The sequence below is a fragment of the Salvelinus alpinus genome, chromosome 26 (genome assembly GCF_045679555.1).
Source record: "Salvelinus alpinus chromosome 26, SLU_Salpinus.1, whole genome shotgun sequence".
NCBI classification, from domain to species: domain Eukaryota; kingdom Metazoa; phylum Chordata; class Actinopteri; order Salmoniformes; family Salmonidae; genus Salvelinus; species Salvelinus alpinus.
This window is the reverse complement of record NC_092111.1, coordinates 8,188,500-8,206,076: the sequence shown is the minus strand read 5'-3', so window position 1 is coordinate 8,206,076 and position 17,577 is coordinate 8,188,500. Positions and strand designations below refer to the sequence as shown.

The window sequence follows — 17,577 nt, the reverse complement described above, 5'->3', positions numbered from 1 at the left end:
GGCTAAATTATAGATGGGCTATGTACAGGTGCAGTAATCTGTGAGCTGCTCTGACAGCAGGTGCTTAAAGCTAGTGAGGGAGATAAGTGTTTCCAGTTTCAGAGATTATTGTAGTTCGTTCCAGTCATTGGCAGCAGAGAACTGGAAGGAGAGGCGGCCAAAGGAAGAATTGTTTTTTGGGGGTGACCAGAGAGATATACCTGCTGGAGCACGTGCTACAGGTGGGTGCTGCTATGGTGACCAGCGAGCTGAGATATGGGGGAACTTTACCTAACAGGGTCTTGTAGATGACCTGGAGCCAGTGGGTTTGGCGACGAGTATGAAGCGAGGGCCAGCCAACGAGAGCGTACAGGTCACAGTGGTGGGTAGTATATGGGGTTTTGGTGACAAAACGGATGGCACTGTGATAGTGTCACGACTTCTACCGAAGTTGAAGCCTCTCCTTGTTCGGGCGGTGCTCGGCGGTCGACGTCACCGGTCTTCTAGCCATCATTGATCCATTTTTCATTTTCCATTGGTTTTGTCTTGTCTTCCTACACACCTGGTTTCAATCCCATTCATTACCTGTTTTGTATTTAACCCTCTGTTACCTCTCATGTCTTTGTCAGAGATTGTTTGTTGTTCAGTTTCGTGGTGTTTGTATTGGTGCGCGACGAGTCCTCCTACCCACTTTGTTTTATTGTTATTCATAGTTTTGGAGTTATGTTTCGTTTATTGTTATTAAACAACTCCATTATATTCAGTTTGATTCTCCTGCGCCTGACTTCCCTGCCACCTATACACACGACTCTGACAGATAGACTGCATCCAATTTATTGAGTAGGGTATTGGAGGCTATTTTGTAAATGACATCGCTGAAGTCGAATATCGGTAGGATGGTCAGTTTTACAAGGGTATGTTTGGCAGGATAAGTGAAGGATGCGTTGTTGCGAAATAGGAAGCCAATTATAGATTTAACTTTGGATTGAAGATGTTTGATGTGAGTCTGGAAGGAGAGTTTACAGTCTAACCAGACACCTAGGTATTTGTAGTTGTCCACAAGTCACAGGCGGGCAGGTGCAGGCAGCGATCGGTTGAAGAGCATGCATTTAGTTTTACTTGTATTTAAGAGCAATTGGAAGCCACGGAAGGAGAGTTGTATGGCATTGAAACTCGTCTGGAGGTTAGTTAACAGTGTCCAAAGAAGGGCCAGAAGTATACAGAATGGTGTCGTCTGCGTAGAGGTGGATCAGAGACTCACCAGCAGCAAGAGGGATGGAGACCACTGTATTCTTGGGGAATTTCAATGCTGCAGACATTTTTTGGAACCTCAAAAGACAATTCTTTATTTTCTACCTTTTGAATATTCATGATACACCACTAGAGAAGTGTACAGTAGGCATTCTGGCATCTCTACTTTTCTAGCCCCTGAACTACTGTAGGTAAGACGACTTTTCTAGCCCCTGAACTACTGTAGGTAAGACGACAAGTCTTCTTAATAAATAAACTGCTGAAAAAAACTAATTTTACTTTTGACACTTTATTAATTCAATGGTTTCCTGATGTTTGGATATACACACACACAATACTTTGTTTCGTCAAATGACTAGCCTAGAGACAGCACTGAAAAGCAAACGTACAAAACACACTGAGGATGATGTATAGGTGTAGGATTTTATTTTATCACTCGTTGCTGAGAATTTTCCTGCACCGCAAAATGCAGATATGCTTCATGATTTACATAAATTCATTGAAAACCCACACACTTAATTAACGATATTGCACTTTTCATGTAGCCTAAATTTGGCCAGGTAACAGCTTAACCCACCAATCAAGCAACATTTGATTGAAGGACTAAAGTTCAAATCCTGTTGCTGTAACAATACTGGGAAAATTAAGATCCAACATCTGTAGCCTACTGAGAAGTGAAGAGGCGTGAACTGAATATATCTGACATGTTTTTCATTAGACTCAGTTGGGGATTTGGTTTGTTTTACACCATAGCATAAAAAATTTATGTACAAAGAAAGATATGTGAATATCAGCAGTAATCTCCTGTAAACCAGTCGCAATACAGTTTCTCCTCCTTTTATCAATGCCAGCAAAAAATACTTTGCTGTTGTTCAGAGACATATTTAAGGAACTGTTGAGTTTCTTAAAGATACTGTTTCACAAGGGCGATTTTGTCTCACATATTCTTCTTTGAGTCCTATTACAGTTGAAATCCAACCACCCGGTATTACCACCCGGGTCCCCCATTCTAGCACAGTCTTCACCCTCGGGATATTCTCCTTTTTCTCCTTTCCAGTCATCAGGCTCCTTGTTACCAAACCAGAAACTATGGATTGAAGGATGATAATACATAAGAGGTATGATCATAATACGTTTTCGTCTAGGGTGATTGTATTATGATATTGATTTAAACATGCATTCAAACCTTGTGCTTAGAGATGAATTGTCCACCCATAACCACTCATTCTCGTTTATACTGTCCGTCAGCCCAATCCAGAACTTGTCTTCAGCGTTAAGCATTTTTGTACCAGTTTGCTGATCTAAGAATTTCTTCACCAGAAACATTGTTTGAAGAATTATGTCAAGATTTATTGTAATTTGTATGTTAGTAGAGGAAAGGAAAAATGTGCATCAAAACAACTGAGAGAATCAATAATAGAGTCATACCTGCTCCTCTCGGCTCCCTATGATGACAAGGTGTCCCCCCCTGGTGATACACTCATCCCGACTCTGAACCCAGGTCAGTTTATCAGGGGAGAAGTAATAGCACTTCCCCCCATAATACTCCCAGTCTTCAGCACAGTTTCTAGATTTAGGACTGTCTTTATTCCCTGTGGAGAGAACAGATATAACCCAATGCCATTGTCAGTACACTACACTGATCTCCATGCCTACCTATAGTCAAATGCCTTTTGTTTTCATGTTACTGATCGTGTACAATCCATGTGGATATGAGACATACTGTATGATTATTTAACAACTATTCAAGTATGCTATATTGTTACATCAATGAATAAGGAGGGACTAAAACAAAAATCGACTGCCTCTGAAGTTGACAACTTGATTTGAAGTAGTTTTGAGTTTAACTCAGGATTGCTATCTGAAACAGGTTTTTATCTTAATACAACCTACTACATCTATGAGTAGACACATTCCCTCATAGTATAATCTCACCTGTGTTTGTAGGGCAAGAGGGTGGAGCTTTCTGCTTTCTCAATTCTTCATTTTGTTGCCGAACTGTTGTGAATTAAAGATAATTATGCTTTCGCAGGTTGAAGTTTATTTCCATGAATCCTGCCCTGAAGGCAGAACTGAGCGATTTCCGCCAGATGGGCCTCACAAAGATTATGAAAACAAAAATGAGCTGTTTTGTCTTAATTTAAGGTTTGGGCTAGCAGTGTGGTTAAGATTAGGGTTAAGATTAGGGTTAAAATCAGATGTTATGACTGTGGCTGTGCCAGCTGGTGACCACGCTGCAGAGCTGCCTCCAGGGCAAGAGTCATGACAATAAATGCCAACCTGCATCATTTTCACAGCTTGACATTGGAATCCATACTTTTTGGAATTATCCAACAATAACAAAAGCTGCACTTTTTTTCTAATATTTTATAAGGATGAAAATTTCAATGGATTCAATGGAAAGGCTGTATTAGTGGCAGACAATACAATTTAATTGGAGGGTCATATCTGTGTCAACACTCACCTGCACGTTCCTTCTCCTGAAGATCTTTGTTCTTGTCTTGCAGTTCTTGAAGCTCTCTGTTTTTGATCATTAAAGCTAGTTGCCAAAAGATAAGAACTCTGACTCAAGTTCCCTACATCCAGCTGCATATAAACAACAGTTATATTAGAAAACCGATGTGAACATTTTCTTTGTGTGAAATTAAACTCACCTGATGTAAGATTTTGATCGTAAGCCGCTTGCAGAATTTGGAGCTCTGTGTTTTTGGTTGGCAGGTTGCTGATATCTGATTGCAAAAAGACATACATTTTAAATTGTAGGAATCTGACCCCAACATTATTCTGCATGATAATGTAATATTAGTTGATTGTGAAAAGTATTACAAATAGCTATTCATTTTATTCACCAACATTTTTATATTGTATCAGTTACATTGTTACAGAAATTAGATGACCTGGCATGAAACATTTATCCATTTGAAGCAGTACTGTGGGGATTTTCCAGCTCTTGCGCTAAAAATGTGTCTACATATTTCTCTACATTTATAGCTCTGAACAAGAGCCTCTATGAATCTGTCTCCGATATAGAGTCTGCTTTAGACTAGCCACCTCCACTATCTAGGTCACTCACACAGGAACCGAAGTCCAATGACCGTCCCCATCAGAAGAAAACAGAGAGTCACCAGGACCACTTTGACAGGGTCACATCCACCTGCTCTGACCTTTGACCCCTCCTGAGAATCAGGGTCACCAGCTGAGGAGACAGAGAGAGAATGAATTAAACTGACAACCTATAACACTCGCTACTTCATTTTATTGTATGTTAGAGATGAAGAAAACGTACACTGAGGGTGTTCCTCAAAATGCATACTGTGCTCAGAGCACACAAATTGGAACACGGGAGGTCAGAGTATAGTCCAAATCAAAGTGTGCAAAACGAAGCATGGAGGACACTTCTCAAATGCGTACTCCGTTTGTACATACTTTGAAGCGTGCATCGATGCAAACGTCAGAAAGTATACAACGAAATATGATGCAACCACAACATTTTTTGAGCTGAAGCGAGAAAAAATAAACTCCGGCTAAATCATTGAGTCGACCAACAATCCGTAGTGGGCGGAGAGGCGGTCGGGGTGTTGGGCAGAGGCCACGGTGGGGAAGATGGCGGAAAAGGAAATAAGGAAGAAAGTGCAGCCTATTATGAAAAAACATGGAGTGGGGGATTACACAGGCCTTCTGAAAGATCTGGTGAAGGAGAAGATGATGGAAGATAAAAAGGAGAGACATGGAAGATTTTTAGTGAATTTGGAATGGAGGATCACACAGACCTTTTGGAAGAGCTTGAGGAGGAAATGGGACAGGGGGAGAGTGAGGATCAATTAAATGTGGTGGCAGGTGCAGTGATGACTGCTGCATAGAAGTTGGATGGAACTTGAGAGTGAGGTACCTGCGGCGATGATTGTCCCAAGGCTGATTTTGGCCCAGTGGGGGTGAGATATCCATTTTTTATTTAACTAGGCAAGTCCATCAAGAACAAATTCTTATTTACATTGACAGCCTACACCAGCTAAACCCTAACCAGGATGACACAGGGCAAATTGTGCGCTACCCTATGGGACACCCGATCACAGCCAGTTGTGATACAGCCCGGAATTAAACCAGGGTCTGTAGTGACACCTCTAGCACTGTGATGCAGTGCCTTAGACCTCTGCGCCACTCGGGAGCTCGAAGGGAATGGATCCTTGTTGTTTGGTTGATCCATATGTGGTGTCAGGTTGGGTGGAGGAGAGGTTGGGGACTGTTGAGTTGGTGAAAGTAACTCGGAATGGACTCGTGATGATTTATTATATTTCCTCCCCCCAGAGGGAGAGGGCGCTCCGGATTACGAGATTAGGGACAAGAATTGTGCCGTGCTTTGTTCTCTGGAGCAAGGAGCCGTCGAAAGGAGTGATAACAAGAGTGGCATTAAGTGTTGAGGAGGAGCAGTTGAAATGGAACATTCCCAGTGTCTGTGACACCCACCACTTGATGAGACGTAGATACGGTGGGCAAACGGAGAAGACATTGTCTGTCATGCTGAGTTTTGATGCAGAGTCGTTACCAGATAAGGTCAATGTAGGAAGTGTCAGTTATCACGTGAGAGTTTGTTACAAAAATATGACTGTTTTAGCTGTCATGTTTATGGGCATATTGCAGCAGTGTGTAGGAGGGACATGCCCATATGTGAGAAGTGTGCAGGAGGACATGAGACGAAGGAATGTGTGGTATCGGTGGAGAAAGTTGTGTTAGTTGTGAGGGTGATCATGGGGATGGAGATCGGAGGTGTCCGGTGAGAGAAAGGCAGATTGAGGTTGCCAGGGTCACAATAGAACAGAAAGTGTTGTATGCCTAAGCAGTGAAGAGAGTGGTAGAGGAAGATGGGTACAGGGTGGGAGCATTCCTGGGAGTAGGCAGAGATCAAGAGTGATGGGAAGAATAGTTGCTTCAGTACGGTGGGCTTTTTAGCATTTATTGCCATGGTTGTTAATTGTACCGCGGAAATGAATTGAAAGTCACAGAAAATAGTTGTGGCAAAGAAGTACTTGGGATTGCTCACCTGCTCTTTCTATGACATAGACTGACCAGGTGAAAGCTATGATCCCGTATTGCTGTCACTTGTTAAATCCACCAATCAGTGTAGATGGAGGGGAGGAAACAGGTTAAAGAAGGATTTTTAAGCCTTGAAACAATTGTGACATGGATTGTGTGTGTCATTCAGAGGGTCAATGGGCAAGACAAAATATTTAAGTGCCTTTGAACGGGGTATGGTCGCAGGTGCCAGGCGCACCGGTTTGAGTGTGTCAAGAACTGCAACACTGCTGGGTTTTTCACGCTCAACAGTTTCTTGTGTGTATCAAGAATGGCCCACCACCCAAAGGACATCCAGCCATTTTGACACTACATTGGAGTCAACATAGGCCATTATCCCTGTGGAACGTTTTCAACACCTTGTAGAGTCCATGTACCGACAAATTGAGGCAGTTCTGATGGTAAAAGGGGGGTGCACCTCAATATTAGGAAGGTGTTCCTAATGTTTTGGACACTCAGTGTATGACTTGTAGGAACAAGGAACATGGTTTTTGACAAAAATGCTAAAATAGAATCTGTTCTGCATCTTGGAAACTTTTTTTTCACCCATATGTAGGAAACTTCCTCATTGTTTTGCCTAGCTTGCACTTTGCACTGACTTCATCTGACCCACACAATCCCGCGCATATTCACCCACGCACGCGTGGCTCAGTTGGTCCCGTGTGGCTCAGTTGGTAGAGCATGGCGCTTGCAACGCCAGGGTTGTGGGTTCATTCCCCACGGGGGGACCAGGATGAATATGGATGAATATGTATGAACTTTCCAATTTGTAAGTCGCTCTGGATAAGAGCGTCTGCTAAATGACTTAAATGTAAATGTAAATGCACGCACCTACACACACACACATACACACACACATACCATTAGTGTCGGTAGATGGCTGGTTGCGTCCGGCTTTGGGAATTGAGATTTCAGAGTACGTGGCATCATTCGTTGTGGATGTTGTTGCTGGAATGCAACCATGAAAGTGTGAGCACAAGACAAAACTCCTCTCATCACATTGGCTGTTCCTGAACCAGCATTTTTAACACTCAGTTTATTCGTTTTTGTTTTTAGCACTTTGGTCCTGTTTTCACAAGTATGCGGTAAAATTTTGTACAAACTCAAAACAGATGTAAAAGGCTGTTGTTTCAAAACTTTAAGCACATTTTCAATTGACTAAAGTACAACACACAAAATCACACAGAAACCTTTTCACCAAACCTGATCACTGTTTCATCTAGAAATACCTTTCATATAAAGTCATTGCCTTTCACAATGCAACGCTCACAATACTTTTCATGTGATTCTCTTCTCATTTGTTCAAATACATTTGTGATTCTCTTTATGGGCTTAATGGCCAACCACTTACCCGGTTGGTAAACCTATGAATTTTAAACTGGTTTGTCCACTATATATGGATTTTGAGAACTACAAAAATAAAATGTGCGTTTGTAAAGTATAAACATCTAAATGACATGTATGATGCATGATAACCATACATAATGACTACTAGTTGTTGCTAATTGATTTCAACATGGAGCAGGAAAGACAGCAAGGGAGAGGTGGAAATCAAAGAGCTCGTGGACAAGGGGCTTGTCAGAGAGGTGGGCTTGGGCCCCATCAAAGAGGTCAAGGCGTTGGGCTTGGGTCCCATCAAAGAGGTCAAGGCGTTGGACATGGGCCCCATCAAAGAGGTCAAGGCGTTGGACATGGGCCCCGTCAAAGAGGTCAAGGCGTTGGACATGGGCCCCATCAAAGAGGTCAAAGCGTTGGGCATGGGCCCCATCAAAGAGGTCAAGGCGTTGGACATGGGCCCCGTCAAAGAGGTCAAGGCGTTGGACATGGGCCCCGTCAAAGAGGTCAAGGCGTTGGGCTTGGGCCCCATCAAAGAGGTCAAAGCGTTGGGCATGGGCCCCATCAAAGAGGTCAAGGCGTTGGACATGGGCCCCGTCAAAGAGGTCAAGGCGTTGGACATGGGCCCCATCAAAGAGGTCAAAGCGTTGGGCATGGGCCCCATCAAAGAGGTCAAGGCGTTGGACATGGGCCCCGTCAAAGAGGTCAAGGCATTGGACATGGGCCCCATCAAAGAGGTTAAAGCGTTGGGCATGGGCCCCGTCAAAGAGGTCAAGGCGTTGGACATGGGCCCCGTCAAAGAGGTCAAGGCGTTGGACATGGGCCCCGTCAAAGAGGTCAAGGCGTTGGACATGGGCCCCATCAAAGAGGTTAAAGCGTTGGGCATGGGCCCCATCAAAGAGGTTAAAGAGGTGGGACTGGGCCCCATCAAAGAGGTCAAAGAGGTGGGACTGGGCCCTGTCAAAGAGGTCAAAGAGGTGGGACTGGGCCCTGTCAAAGAGGTTAAAGCGTTGGGCATGGGCCCCATCAAAGAGGTTAAAGCGTTGGGCATGGGCCCCATCAAAGAGGTCAAGGCGTTGGACATGGGCCCCGTCAAAGAGGTCAAGGCGTTGGACATGGGCCCCATCAAAGAGGTTAAAGCGTTGGGCATGGGCCCCGTCAAAGAGGTCAAGGCGTTGGACATGGGCCCCGTCAAAGAGGTCAAGGCGTTGGACATGGGCCCCATCAAAGAGGTCAAAGCGTTGGGCATGGGCCCCATCAAAGAGGTCAAAGCGTTGGGCATGGGCCCTGTCAAAGAGGTCAAAGAGGTGGGACTGGGCCCTGTCAAAGAGGTGGACATCAGAGAGAGGGAGGCAGTGGCCAGGGAACTGTTGTGTCTAATGAAATCAGGGCCATCGTCGTTGAACGTGATAAATCATTACCATGGCAGAGGCTGAAAGATTAGTTCACCCCAATCTGAAAAGATCAACTGTCAAATTGATCCTGAGAAAATTTCACCAAGAAAACCCGGTAAGTCTTGAGGATATGCACTATGCTTTACCTTTACATTTACATATTGTAATGCATATAAATTCACAAAACATGTTACAGTATGATCTATTGACAGGATTTCATGTTGGAATCCAAGATGGCGTAGCAGTCGGATGTGTCTTTGTCCTGTCTTGTCCCGTGTAAATAGTATTCGTATTTTTCGTATACATTTCGTATTTATTTTAATTTCACTTTCCATCTAGGAACTGAATATACATTCCTACATTCCGCCTCACCCAATGTGGTACGGACCTGCTATTTTTTATATACTTTAGAACCGTAACCACAATCAGAAGCTAGCCAGATAACTAGCTACTAGCTAGTAGTCAGTTAGCCACTGCCGCGGTCTTCGCCCTTAACTCGGACACAGCCAGCTTCAATACCGGGCCGATACCTGCCAGTCTGCAAGCGCGATATCAACCCAGAGCATATAGGAATGCTTTTTCTCTACCACATCACCGGATTCCTGACGCAAGCTCTGGACAATTACACCGTATCATCACAGCTAGCTAGCTGCAACCGAGTGGCTACTACTGGCTAACACCTCTGTCCCGAAGCAAGCACCAGTTAGCCTTGAGCTAGCCTCGAGCTAGGCCCATCTGCCGGCTAGCTGCAAGCGCGATATCAACACAGAGCATATAGGACTGCTTTTTCTCTACCACATCACCGGATTCCTGACGCAAGCTCTGGACAATTACACCGTATCATCACAGCTAGCTAGCTGCAACCGAGTGGCTACTACTGGCTAACACCTCTGTCCCGAAGCAAGCACCAGTTAGCCTTGAGCTAGCCTCGAGCTAGGCCCATCTGCCGGCTAGCTGAAGAGCTAGTGCCACTGCCACTGCCACGAAGCTAGCACCAGTTAGCAAACACTATTCTACAATTCACAACCTCTCTTTCGCCATCGCCATCTGGCTTGGATTCTCTGTCGACACAACCACGTCTGAGCAGACCCCCTCCGTCTGAGCAGACCACCCCCCGGGCTACTAACTTTACACGCCGCGTGCTAGCTTAGTGGAGGCCTCCTCTGCTCCATCTACGGCTGCCCCCTGGACACTATGATCACTTGGCTACATAGCTGATGCATGCTTGACTGTCCATTAATTCACGGTACTCCATTCTGTTTATTTGTGTCTTATCTGTCGGCTCTGTGCTTTAACTCAGGATCTGTGTGTAGTTAATCCGACCCTCTCTGCCTAGTCATCGCCATTTTTACCTGTTGTTGCTGTGTCAGACTAGCACCCTGTTATTGCTGCTGTTATCTTACCTGTTGTTTTAGCTAGCTCTCCCAATCAAGACCTGCAATCACTTTATGCCTTATTGTATGTCTCTCTCAAATATCAATATGCCTTGCATACTGTTGTTCAGGCTAGTTTTCATTGTCATTGTTTTGGTTTGCAATGGACCCTGTAGTTCCACTCTCCGTACCTCTGATACCCCCTTTGTCCCACCCCCCACACATGCGGTGACCTCACCCATTGAGACCAGCATGTCCAGAGATACAACCTCTCTTATCATCACCCAGTGCCTGGGCTTGCCTCCGCTGTACCCGCGCCCCTCCATACCCCTGTCTGCACATTATGCCCAGAATCTATTCTACCACGCCCATAAATCTGCTCCTTTTATTCTTTGTCCCCAACGCTCTAGGCGACCAGTTTTGATAGCCTTTAGCCGCACCCTCATCCTACTACTCCTCTGTTCCTCGGGTGATGTGGAGGTAAACCCAGGCCCTGCATGTCCCCAGTCACCCTCATTTGTTGACTTCTGCGATCGAAAAAGCCTTGGCCTCATGCATGTCAACATCAGAAGCCTCCTCCCTAAGTTTGCCTTACTCACCGCTTTAGCACACTCTGCCAATCCTGATGTCCTTGCCGTGTCCGAATCCTGGCTTAGGAAGGCCACCAAAAATTCTGAGATTTCCATACCCAACTATAAGACTTTCCGTCAAGATAGAACTGCCAAAGGGGGAGGAGTTGCAATCTACTGCAGAGATAGCCTGCAAAGTTCTGTCATACTTTCCAGGTCTATGCCCAAACAGTTCGAACTTCTAATTTTAAAAATTAATCTCTCCAGAAATAAGTCTCTCACTGTTGCCGCCTGCTACCGACCCCCCTCAGCTCCCAGCTGTGCCCTGGACACCATCTGTGAATTGATCGCTCCCCATCTAGCTTCAGAGTTTGTTCTGTTAGGTGACCTAAACTGGGATATGCTTAACACCCCGGCAGTCCTACAATCCAAGCTTGATGCCCTCAATCTCACACAAATCATCAAGGAACCCACCAGGTACAACCCTAAATCCGTAAACATGGGCACCCTAATAGACATTATCCTGACCAACCTGCCCTCCAAATACACCTCTGCTGTCTTCAATCAAGATCTCAGCGATCACTGCCTCATTGCCTGTATCCGCCACGGGTCTGCGGTTAAACGACCACCCCTCATCACTGTCAAACGCTCCCTAAAACACTTCTGCGAGCAGGCCTTTCTAATCGACCTGGCCCGGGTACCCTGGAAGGATATTGACCTCATCCCGTCAGTTGAGGATGCCTGGTCATTCTTTAAATGTTACTTCCTCACCATATTAGACAAGCATGCTCCGTTCAAAAAATGCAGAACCAAGAACAGATATAGCCCTTGGTTCACTCCAGACCTGACTGCCCTCGACCAGCACAAAAACATCCTGTGGCGAACTGCAATAGCATCGAAGAGCCCCCGCGATATGCAACTGTTCAGGGAAGTCAGGAACCAATACACGCAGTCAGTCAGGAAAGCAAAGGCCAGCTTTTTCAAGCAGAAATTCGCATCCTGTAGCTCTAACTCCAAAAAGTTCTGGGATACTGTAAAGTCCATGGAGAACAAGAGCACCTCCTCCCAGCTGCCCACTGCACTGAGGCTAGGTAACACGGTCACCACCGATAAATCCGTGATAATCGAAGACTTCAACAAGCATTTCTCAATGGCTGGCCATGCCTTCTTCCTGGCGACTCCAACCTTGGCCAACAGCCCCGCCCCCCCCGCTGCTACTCGCCCAAGCCTCCCCAGCTTCTCCTTTACCCAAATCCAGATAGCAGATGTTCTGAAAGAGCTGGAAAACCTGGACCCATACAAATCAGCTGGGCTTGACAATCTGGACCCCCTATTTCTGAAACTGTCCGCCGCCATTGTCGCACCCCCTATTACCAGCCTGTTCAACCTCTCCTTCGTATCATCTGAGATCCCCAAGGATTGGAAAGCTGCCGCGGTCATCCCCCTCTTCAAAGGGGGAGACACCCTGGACCCAAACTGTTACAGACCTATATCCATCCTGCCCTGCCTATCTAAGGTCTTCGAAAGCCAAGTCAACAAACAGATCACTGACCATCTCGAATCCCACCGTACCTTCTCCGCTGTGCAATCCGGTTTCCGAGCCGGTCACGGGTGCACCTCAGCCACGCTCAAGGTACTAAACGACATCATAACCGCCATCGATAAAAGACATTACTGTGCAGCCGTCTTCATCGACCTGGCCAAGGCTTTCGACTCTGTCAATCACCATATTCTTATCGGCAGACTCAGTAGCCTCGGTTTTTCTAATGACTGCCTTGCCTGGTTCACCAACTACTTTGCAGACAGAGTTCAGTGTGTCAAATCGGAGGGCATGTTGTCCGGTCCTCTGGCAGTCTCTATGGGGGTACCACAGGGTTCAATTCTCGGGCCGACTCTTTTCTCTGTATACATCAATGATGTTGCTCTTGCTGCGGGCGATTCCCTGATCCACCTCTACGCAGACGACACCATTCTATATACTTCCGGCCCTTCCTTGGACACTGTGCTATCTAACCTCCAAACGAGCTTCAATGCCATACAACACTCCTTCCGTGGCCTCCAACTGCTCTTAAACGCTAGTAAAACCAAATGCATGCTTTTCAACCGTTCGCTGCCTGCACCCGCACGCCCGACTAGCATCACCACCCTGGACGGTTCCGACCTAGAATATGTGGACATCTATAAGTACCTAGGTGTCTGGCTAGACTGCAAACTCTCCTTCCAGACTCATATCAAACATCTCCAATCCAAAATCAAATCAAGAATCGGCTTTCTATTCCGCAACAAAGCCTCCTTCACTCACGCCGCCAAACTTACCCTAGTAAAACTGACTATCCTGCCGATCCTCGACTTCGGCGATGTCATCTACAAAATAGCTTCCAACACTCTACTCAGCAAACTGGATGCAGTTTATCACAGTGCCATTCGTTTTGTTACTAAAGCACCTTATACGACCCACCACTGCGACCTGTATGCCCTAGTCGGCTGGCCCTCGCTACATGTTCGTCGTCAGACCCACTGGCTCCAGGTCATCTACAAGGCTATGCTAGGTAAAGTGCCGCCTTATCTCAGTTCACTGGTCACGATGGCTACACCCACCCGCAGCACGCGCTCCAGCAGGTGTATCTCACTGATCATCCCTAAAGCTAAAACCTCATTTGGACGCCTTTCCTTCCAGTTCTCTGCTGCCTGCGACTGGAACGAATTGCAAAAATCTCTGAAGTTGGAGACTTTTATCTCCCTCAACAACTTTAAAAATCTGCTATCCGAGCAGCTAACCGATCGCTGCAGCTGTACATAGTCCATCTGTAAACTACCCACCCAATTTACCTACCTCACCCCCCATACTGCTTTTATTTATTTACTTTTCTGCTCTTTTGCACACCAGTACCAGTATCTCTTCTTGCACATGATCATCTGATGATTTATCACTCTAGTGTTAATCTGCTAAATTGTAATTATTCGATTTATTGCCTACCTCATGCCTTTTGCACACATTGTATATAGATTCTCTTTTTTTCTACCATGTTATTGACTTGTTTATTGTTTACTCCATGTGTAACTCTGTGTTGTCTGTTCACACTGCTATGCTTTATCTTGGCCAGGTCGCAGTTGCAAATGAGAACTTGTTCTCAACTAGCCTACCTGGTTAAATAAAGGTGAAATAAAAAATAAAAAAAATAAAAAAATAAATAATCTGTTCTACCCTCAGAACCGACAGAAGACCCCATGGTGGTGGCCGTGGCCGTGTGCTGACTGACCAGCAGGAGTGGGCAGTGGTGGACATGGTGAGGGCCAGGAATGACATACGGCTGTACGAAATAAATCAGGCCATTGAGGAGAACGATGACCCCTTGGCCAATGTGACATCCATCAGCCTACCAACAATGGCCCACCTTTTTAAGAGGCACCAGGTATCTATGAAACACATTTACCTGATGCCTTTTGAGAGAAACAACGACCGGGTGAAACAACTGCAGGCCAAGTATGTTCAGGTACAGCACTATATACAGTATTACTGTTACTAATGGATGCACATGCTACATCACAATATCATAGTGTAACTATACTGTAAAAAGAACCCAAATATATTTTAGAGGGTGATGGTGCTTGATGCTGCTGTGAAGTGGGCTTCAACCTGGACAAAACTCAGCGCTGTGGGCGGAAACTCATCATCCAACGGGCAACCGTCCAAGTGCCTGGACAATGTGGGGGAAACATCTCCATGTACGCAGCTATTTCTGAGGATGGTGTGGTAGGATGTAGGGCATTACTTGGATCCTACAACGCTGCACATCTCATTGTGTTTCTCAATGAAATTGAGCAGGCCTGTCAAGGTGAAGGGGTAACTATGTCACTGAGTGTGACAATGTCAGATTCCACCCTGCAGAGGTGGTTCAGGCATGGTTTTGGGCCCGTCCCCAATTCGTGACCCTATACTCTTCTTTCCTCAACCCTATTGAGGAATCTTTTTCAGCATGGAGGTGGAAGCTGTACGATTGCCATCCCCATGAGTGTGCCACCCTACTTCTGGCCATGAATGAGGCATTCGACGACATCAATGCAGACCAATGTCAAGCTTGGATTAGCCATGTCAAAAGGTTTTTCCTGCGGTGCATGAATAATGAGGACATTCACTGTGATGTGGATGAGAATTTATGGCCAAATGCTCAAGACAGGCTTCATGCAAACTAATGTGTGCTAAACCTTATCTTTTATTTTCATTCATTTAATTAATTAATTTCATTTACAATTATATCTGAAAAACATTTTTTTTGCATGAATGATTGTAGAGGATGTCTTCATTGATCACACCTTTGATTACACATTGGATAGATATTAAGGAAATTATAGAATTTGTTAATTTTGTTGGGTCATTTAAGTGTATTGCCTAATGTGAAAACTGTAATTTACAGTACTGTAGCATTTTACTTTCAGCACTTATGAGGACGTTTTGAAACACGCATCTTGCATTGTGGATTAACAGGTAGTTAAAACAACTAAATAGAAAATATGTTAATATGTTACGGTGATTAAACCAATGTTCTCATTACATTTTACAATAAACATATTTGGAATCAGTGGTTGTGTGGTGAGAGATGTTTACAATCCAAATGAACGCACAATGACAGGTTGAGTGAAAGACTGGCTGAGTTACAAGTGTGACCAGTTTAGAGTATTGTACTAAGAGTTGTGAAAATGTACCAGATACTTGTGAAAATTTGACCAAAGCGACAAAGTAAAACTGTAATGTATAATTATCAGCACAGATCACTGATAATGCATGAAGCGTGCATGAAGTGTTGCATGCAAACCAGCTAACAAATATGTTTCCTGCAAACCCTTTGAATTGTAGTCTCTAAAATCTCTGTGATGTAAGTCATTTTTGTCCTTGGGAACATGTTTTGAAATAAGGTATCAATATGTGTTGTCATATAAAGTCAGTGTAGTATAAATATAATTTTAATGGGGCCATCTGGGTATTTTTTGGTAAACAGCTGAGGGACGGGGCTGGAGGAATGTAACCACTCAAGTTCATAGACGGAGCTATGGGAGCGAGGACGGACCACCCATGACCATGAGTTACAAACGATAGTTTTAACCATGATTTGAAGCCATACAGTGTTTGTTTACAATTACATTGTATACAAACAATAGCGTAAAACAAGCTTACATTTGTTCTGATGGGGTAATACAGTTGAACTAAGCTGATGAGGTGTTTCTAAGTAATATTCTTCAAGAATCAACAGCTATATAGCATTCATTTCCCTAGATTGCCCTAGAGTATAGATATGTATTGGCAGATAGAAGCTTTTTGTTGACCATTCTGCACATCCTGAGCATACAGCATGTCTATAAAAATAGATTTTAGTTTAGAACATACCACCATCTTGTCCTTCAGTCCTTTGGTGCTTTTTGAATTTCACATCAGTGTGGACTATTCCTTCAGACATACTGATCTAAACACTCATACCATCAACCCAAATAGACACTTATAACATCAACCCAAATAGACACTTATTTTATATGATGGGGTCTGAGGGAGGGACTATGTGTTGAAAAAAAAACAGTTGCTCAATGACAGGACTTCTTATGGTAGTAAACCTACCACAACAGCAAGTGACACACACACACAGCTGATAGAGCTTTCCTGCCTGACACTGAATTGTCTCTAGAACTTTTCTCATCTACTTTTATATCTCTGGTAGACAATCACACTCCCTTTAAACGCCTTAGAGTTCAAAATAGAACAAATCCTTGGTTCCCTATAGAACTTTCAGATCTCATTATGATGAGAAATCAGGCCTGGGATAACGCTCGAAAAACTGACTCGGTAACTGATTGGCAGTGTTTCAGGCTATTGTGGAATGCTGTAGATGTACTTCCTCAATGAAGAAAGCTAACTCAAGCTACTTTCTAAGTTCTATCTCAGAGTCTGCTGGTGATCCGTCAACATGTTGGAAAATAGTTAATGCACTGAAGCGTGGCCTAAGCAAGTTGTGTCTGACTCTTTAAATCAGCATTTTATGATGCTTTTAATCAGCATTTTATCTTGGCAAGCTTTTTATTTGAAAGACATTGTGGTTTATTTGACACAGGTCATTGTGTCGACTGCTCTTTCCTCTCTCAGCCTTTACTTGGCTGGATGGAAGATCAGCCAACTTCTAGGGATTTTTTAATATTTTTCATTTCAACAACATTTTACTTGTGATGTGCTAGATGCCTTGCTTCAGAAAAAATCTACTGGGGCTCATTTGCTGGATCCTTTCTTGCTCCAGCTGAGTCATTGACACATTTTTTATCTGACCATTATCTCGGGTGCTATCCCCAGGGTTTGGAAGGCAGCTCATGTGCTCCTTCTCCACAAAGGTGGTGACCCCCCCAACCTAAATAATTATCGCCCTATCTTGAAATTGTCTTGCTTAGTAAAAATGGTAGAATCATTAATCAACTGTCATCTTAGATTCTTCCTAGCTACGAGATGTATTCTAATTGTTCACCAGTCTGGTTTCAGGGCGGGTCATAGCACCATCTCTGCTGCAACTTTGGTGTTAAATTATGTGGTAAAGGATATGGACAGGAGGAAGCACTGTGCTGCCCTCTTTA

At 44.5% G+C, this 17,577-nt stretch overlaps 1 protein-coding gene across 3 annotated transcripts; it reads right to left on the bottom strand.

Moving 5' to 3' along the window:
• Nucleotides 1-1,639: 1,639 nt before the first annotated feature.
• On the bottom strand, nt 1,640-16,466 carry LOC139554560 (C-type lectin domain family 4 member F-like). 3 transcript variants are annotated; one of them, XM_071367450.1, is made up of 9 exons: nt 16,355-16,466; nt 7,162-7,248; nt 4,304-4,426; nt 3,885-3,959; nt 3,695-3,769; nt 3,166-3,228; nt 2,659-2,822; nt 2,417-2,541; nt 1,640-2,317 (listed from the first exon to the last, which is right to left on the bottom strand). In XM_071367450.1, exons 1-9 carry the CDS (start codon nt 16,422-16,424, stop codon nt 2,149-2,151), a joined length of 951 nt encoding a protein of 316 aa, XP_071223551.1. In that variant the 5' UTR covers nt 16,425-16,466; the 3' UTR covers nt 1,640-2,148. The 3 variants fall into 3 exon arrangements, with proteins under 3 accessions (XP_071223551.1, XP_071223553.1, XP_071223552.1); XM_071367452.1 differs by lacking the exon at nt 4,304-4,426; XM_071367451.1 differs by lacking the exon at nt 7,162-7,248 and having other exon boundaries at nt 16,355-16,446.
• Between the last annotated feature and the right edge of the window lie 1,111 nt (nt 16,467-17,577).

Excerpts from the sequence above, each read along its gene's own strand:
- LOC139554560 (XM_071367450.1), bottom strand. The coding sequence starts at position 16,424 with ATGTCTGAAGGAATAGTCCACACTGATGTGAAATTCAAAAAGCACCAA. Across the intron at positions 2,823-3,165 it reads CTCTTGCCCTACAAACACAG|GGAATAAAGACAGTCCTAAA; the intron begins GTGAGATTATAC and ends TTCTCTCCACAG. Across the intron at positions 2,542-2,658 it reads TAGGGAGCCGAGAGGAGCAG|AAATTCTTAGATCAGCAAAC; the intron begins GTATGACTCTAT and ends TTTCTGGTGAAG.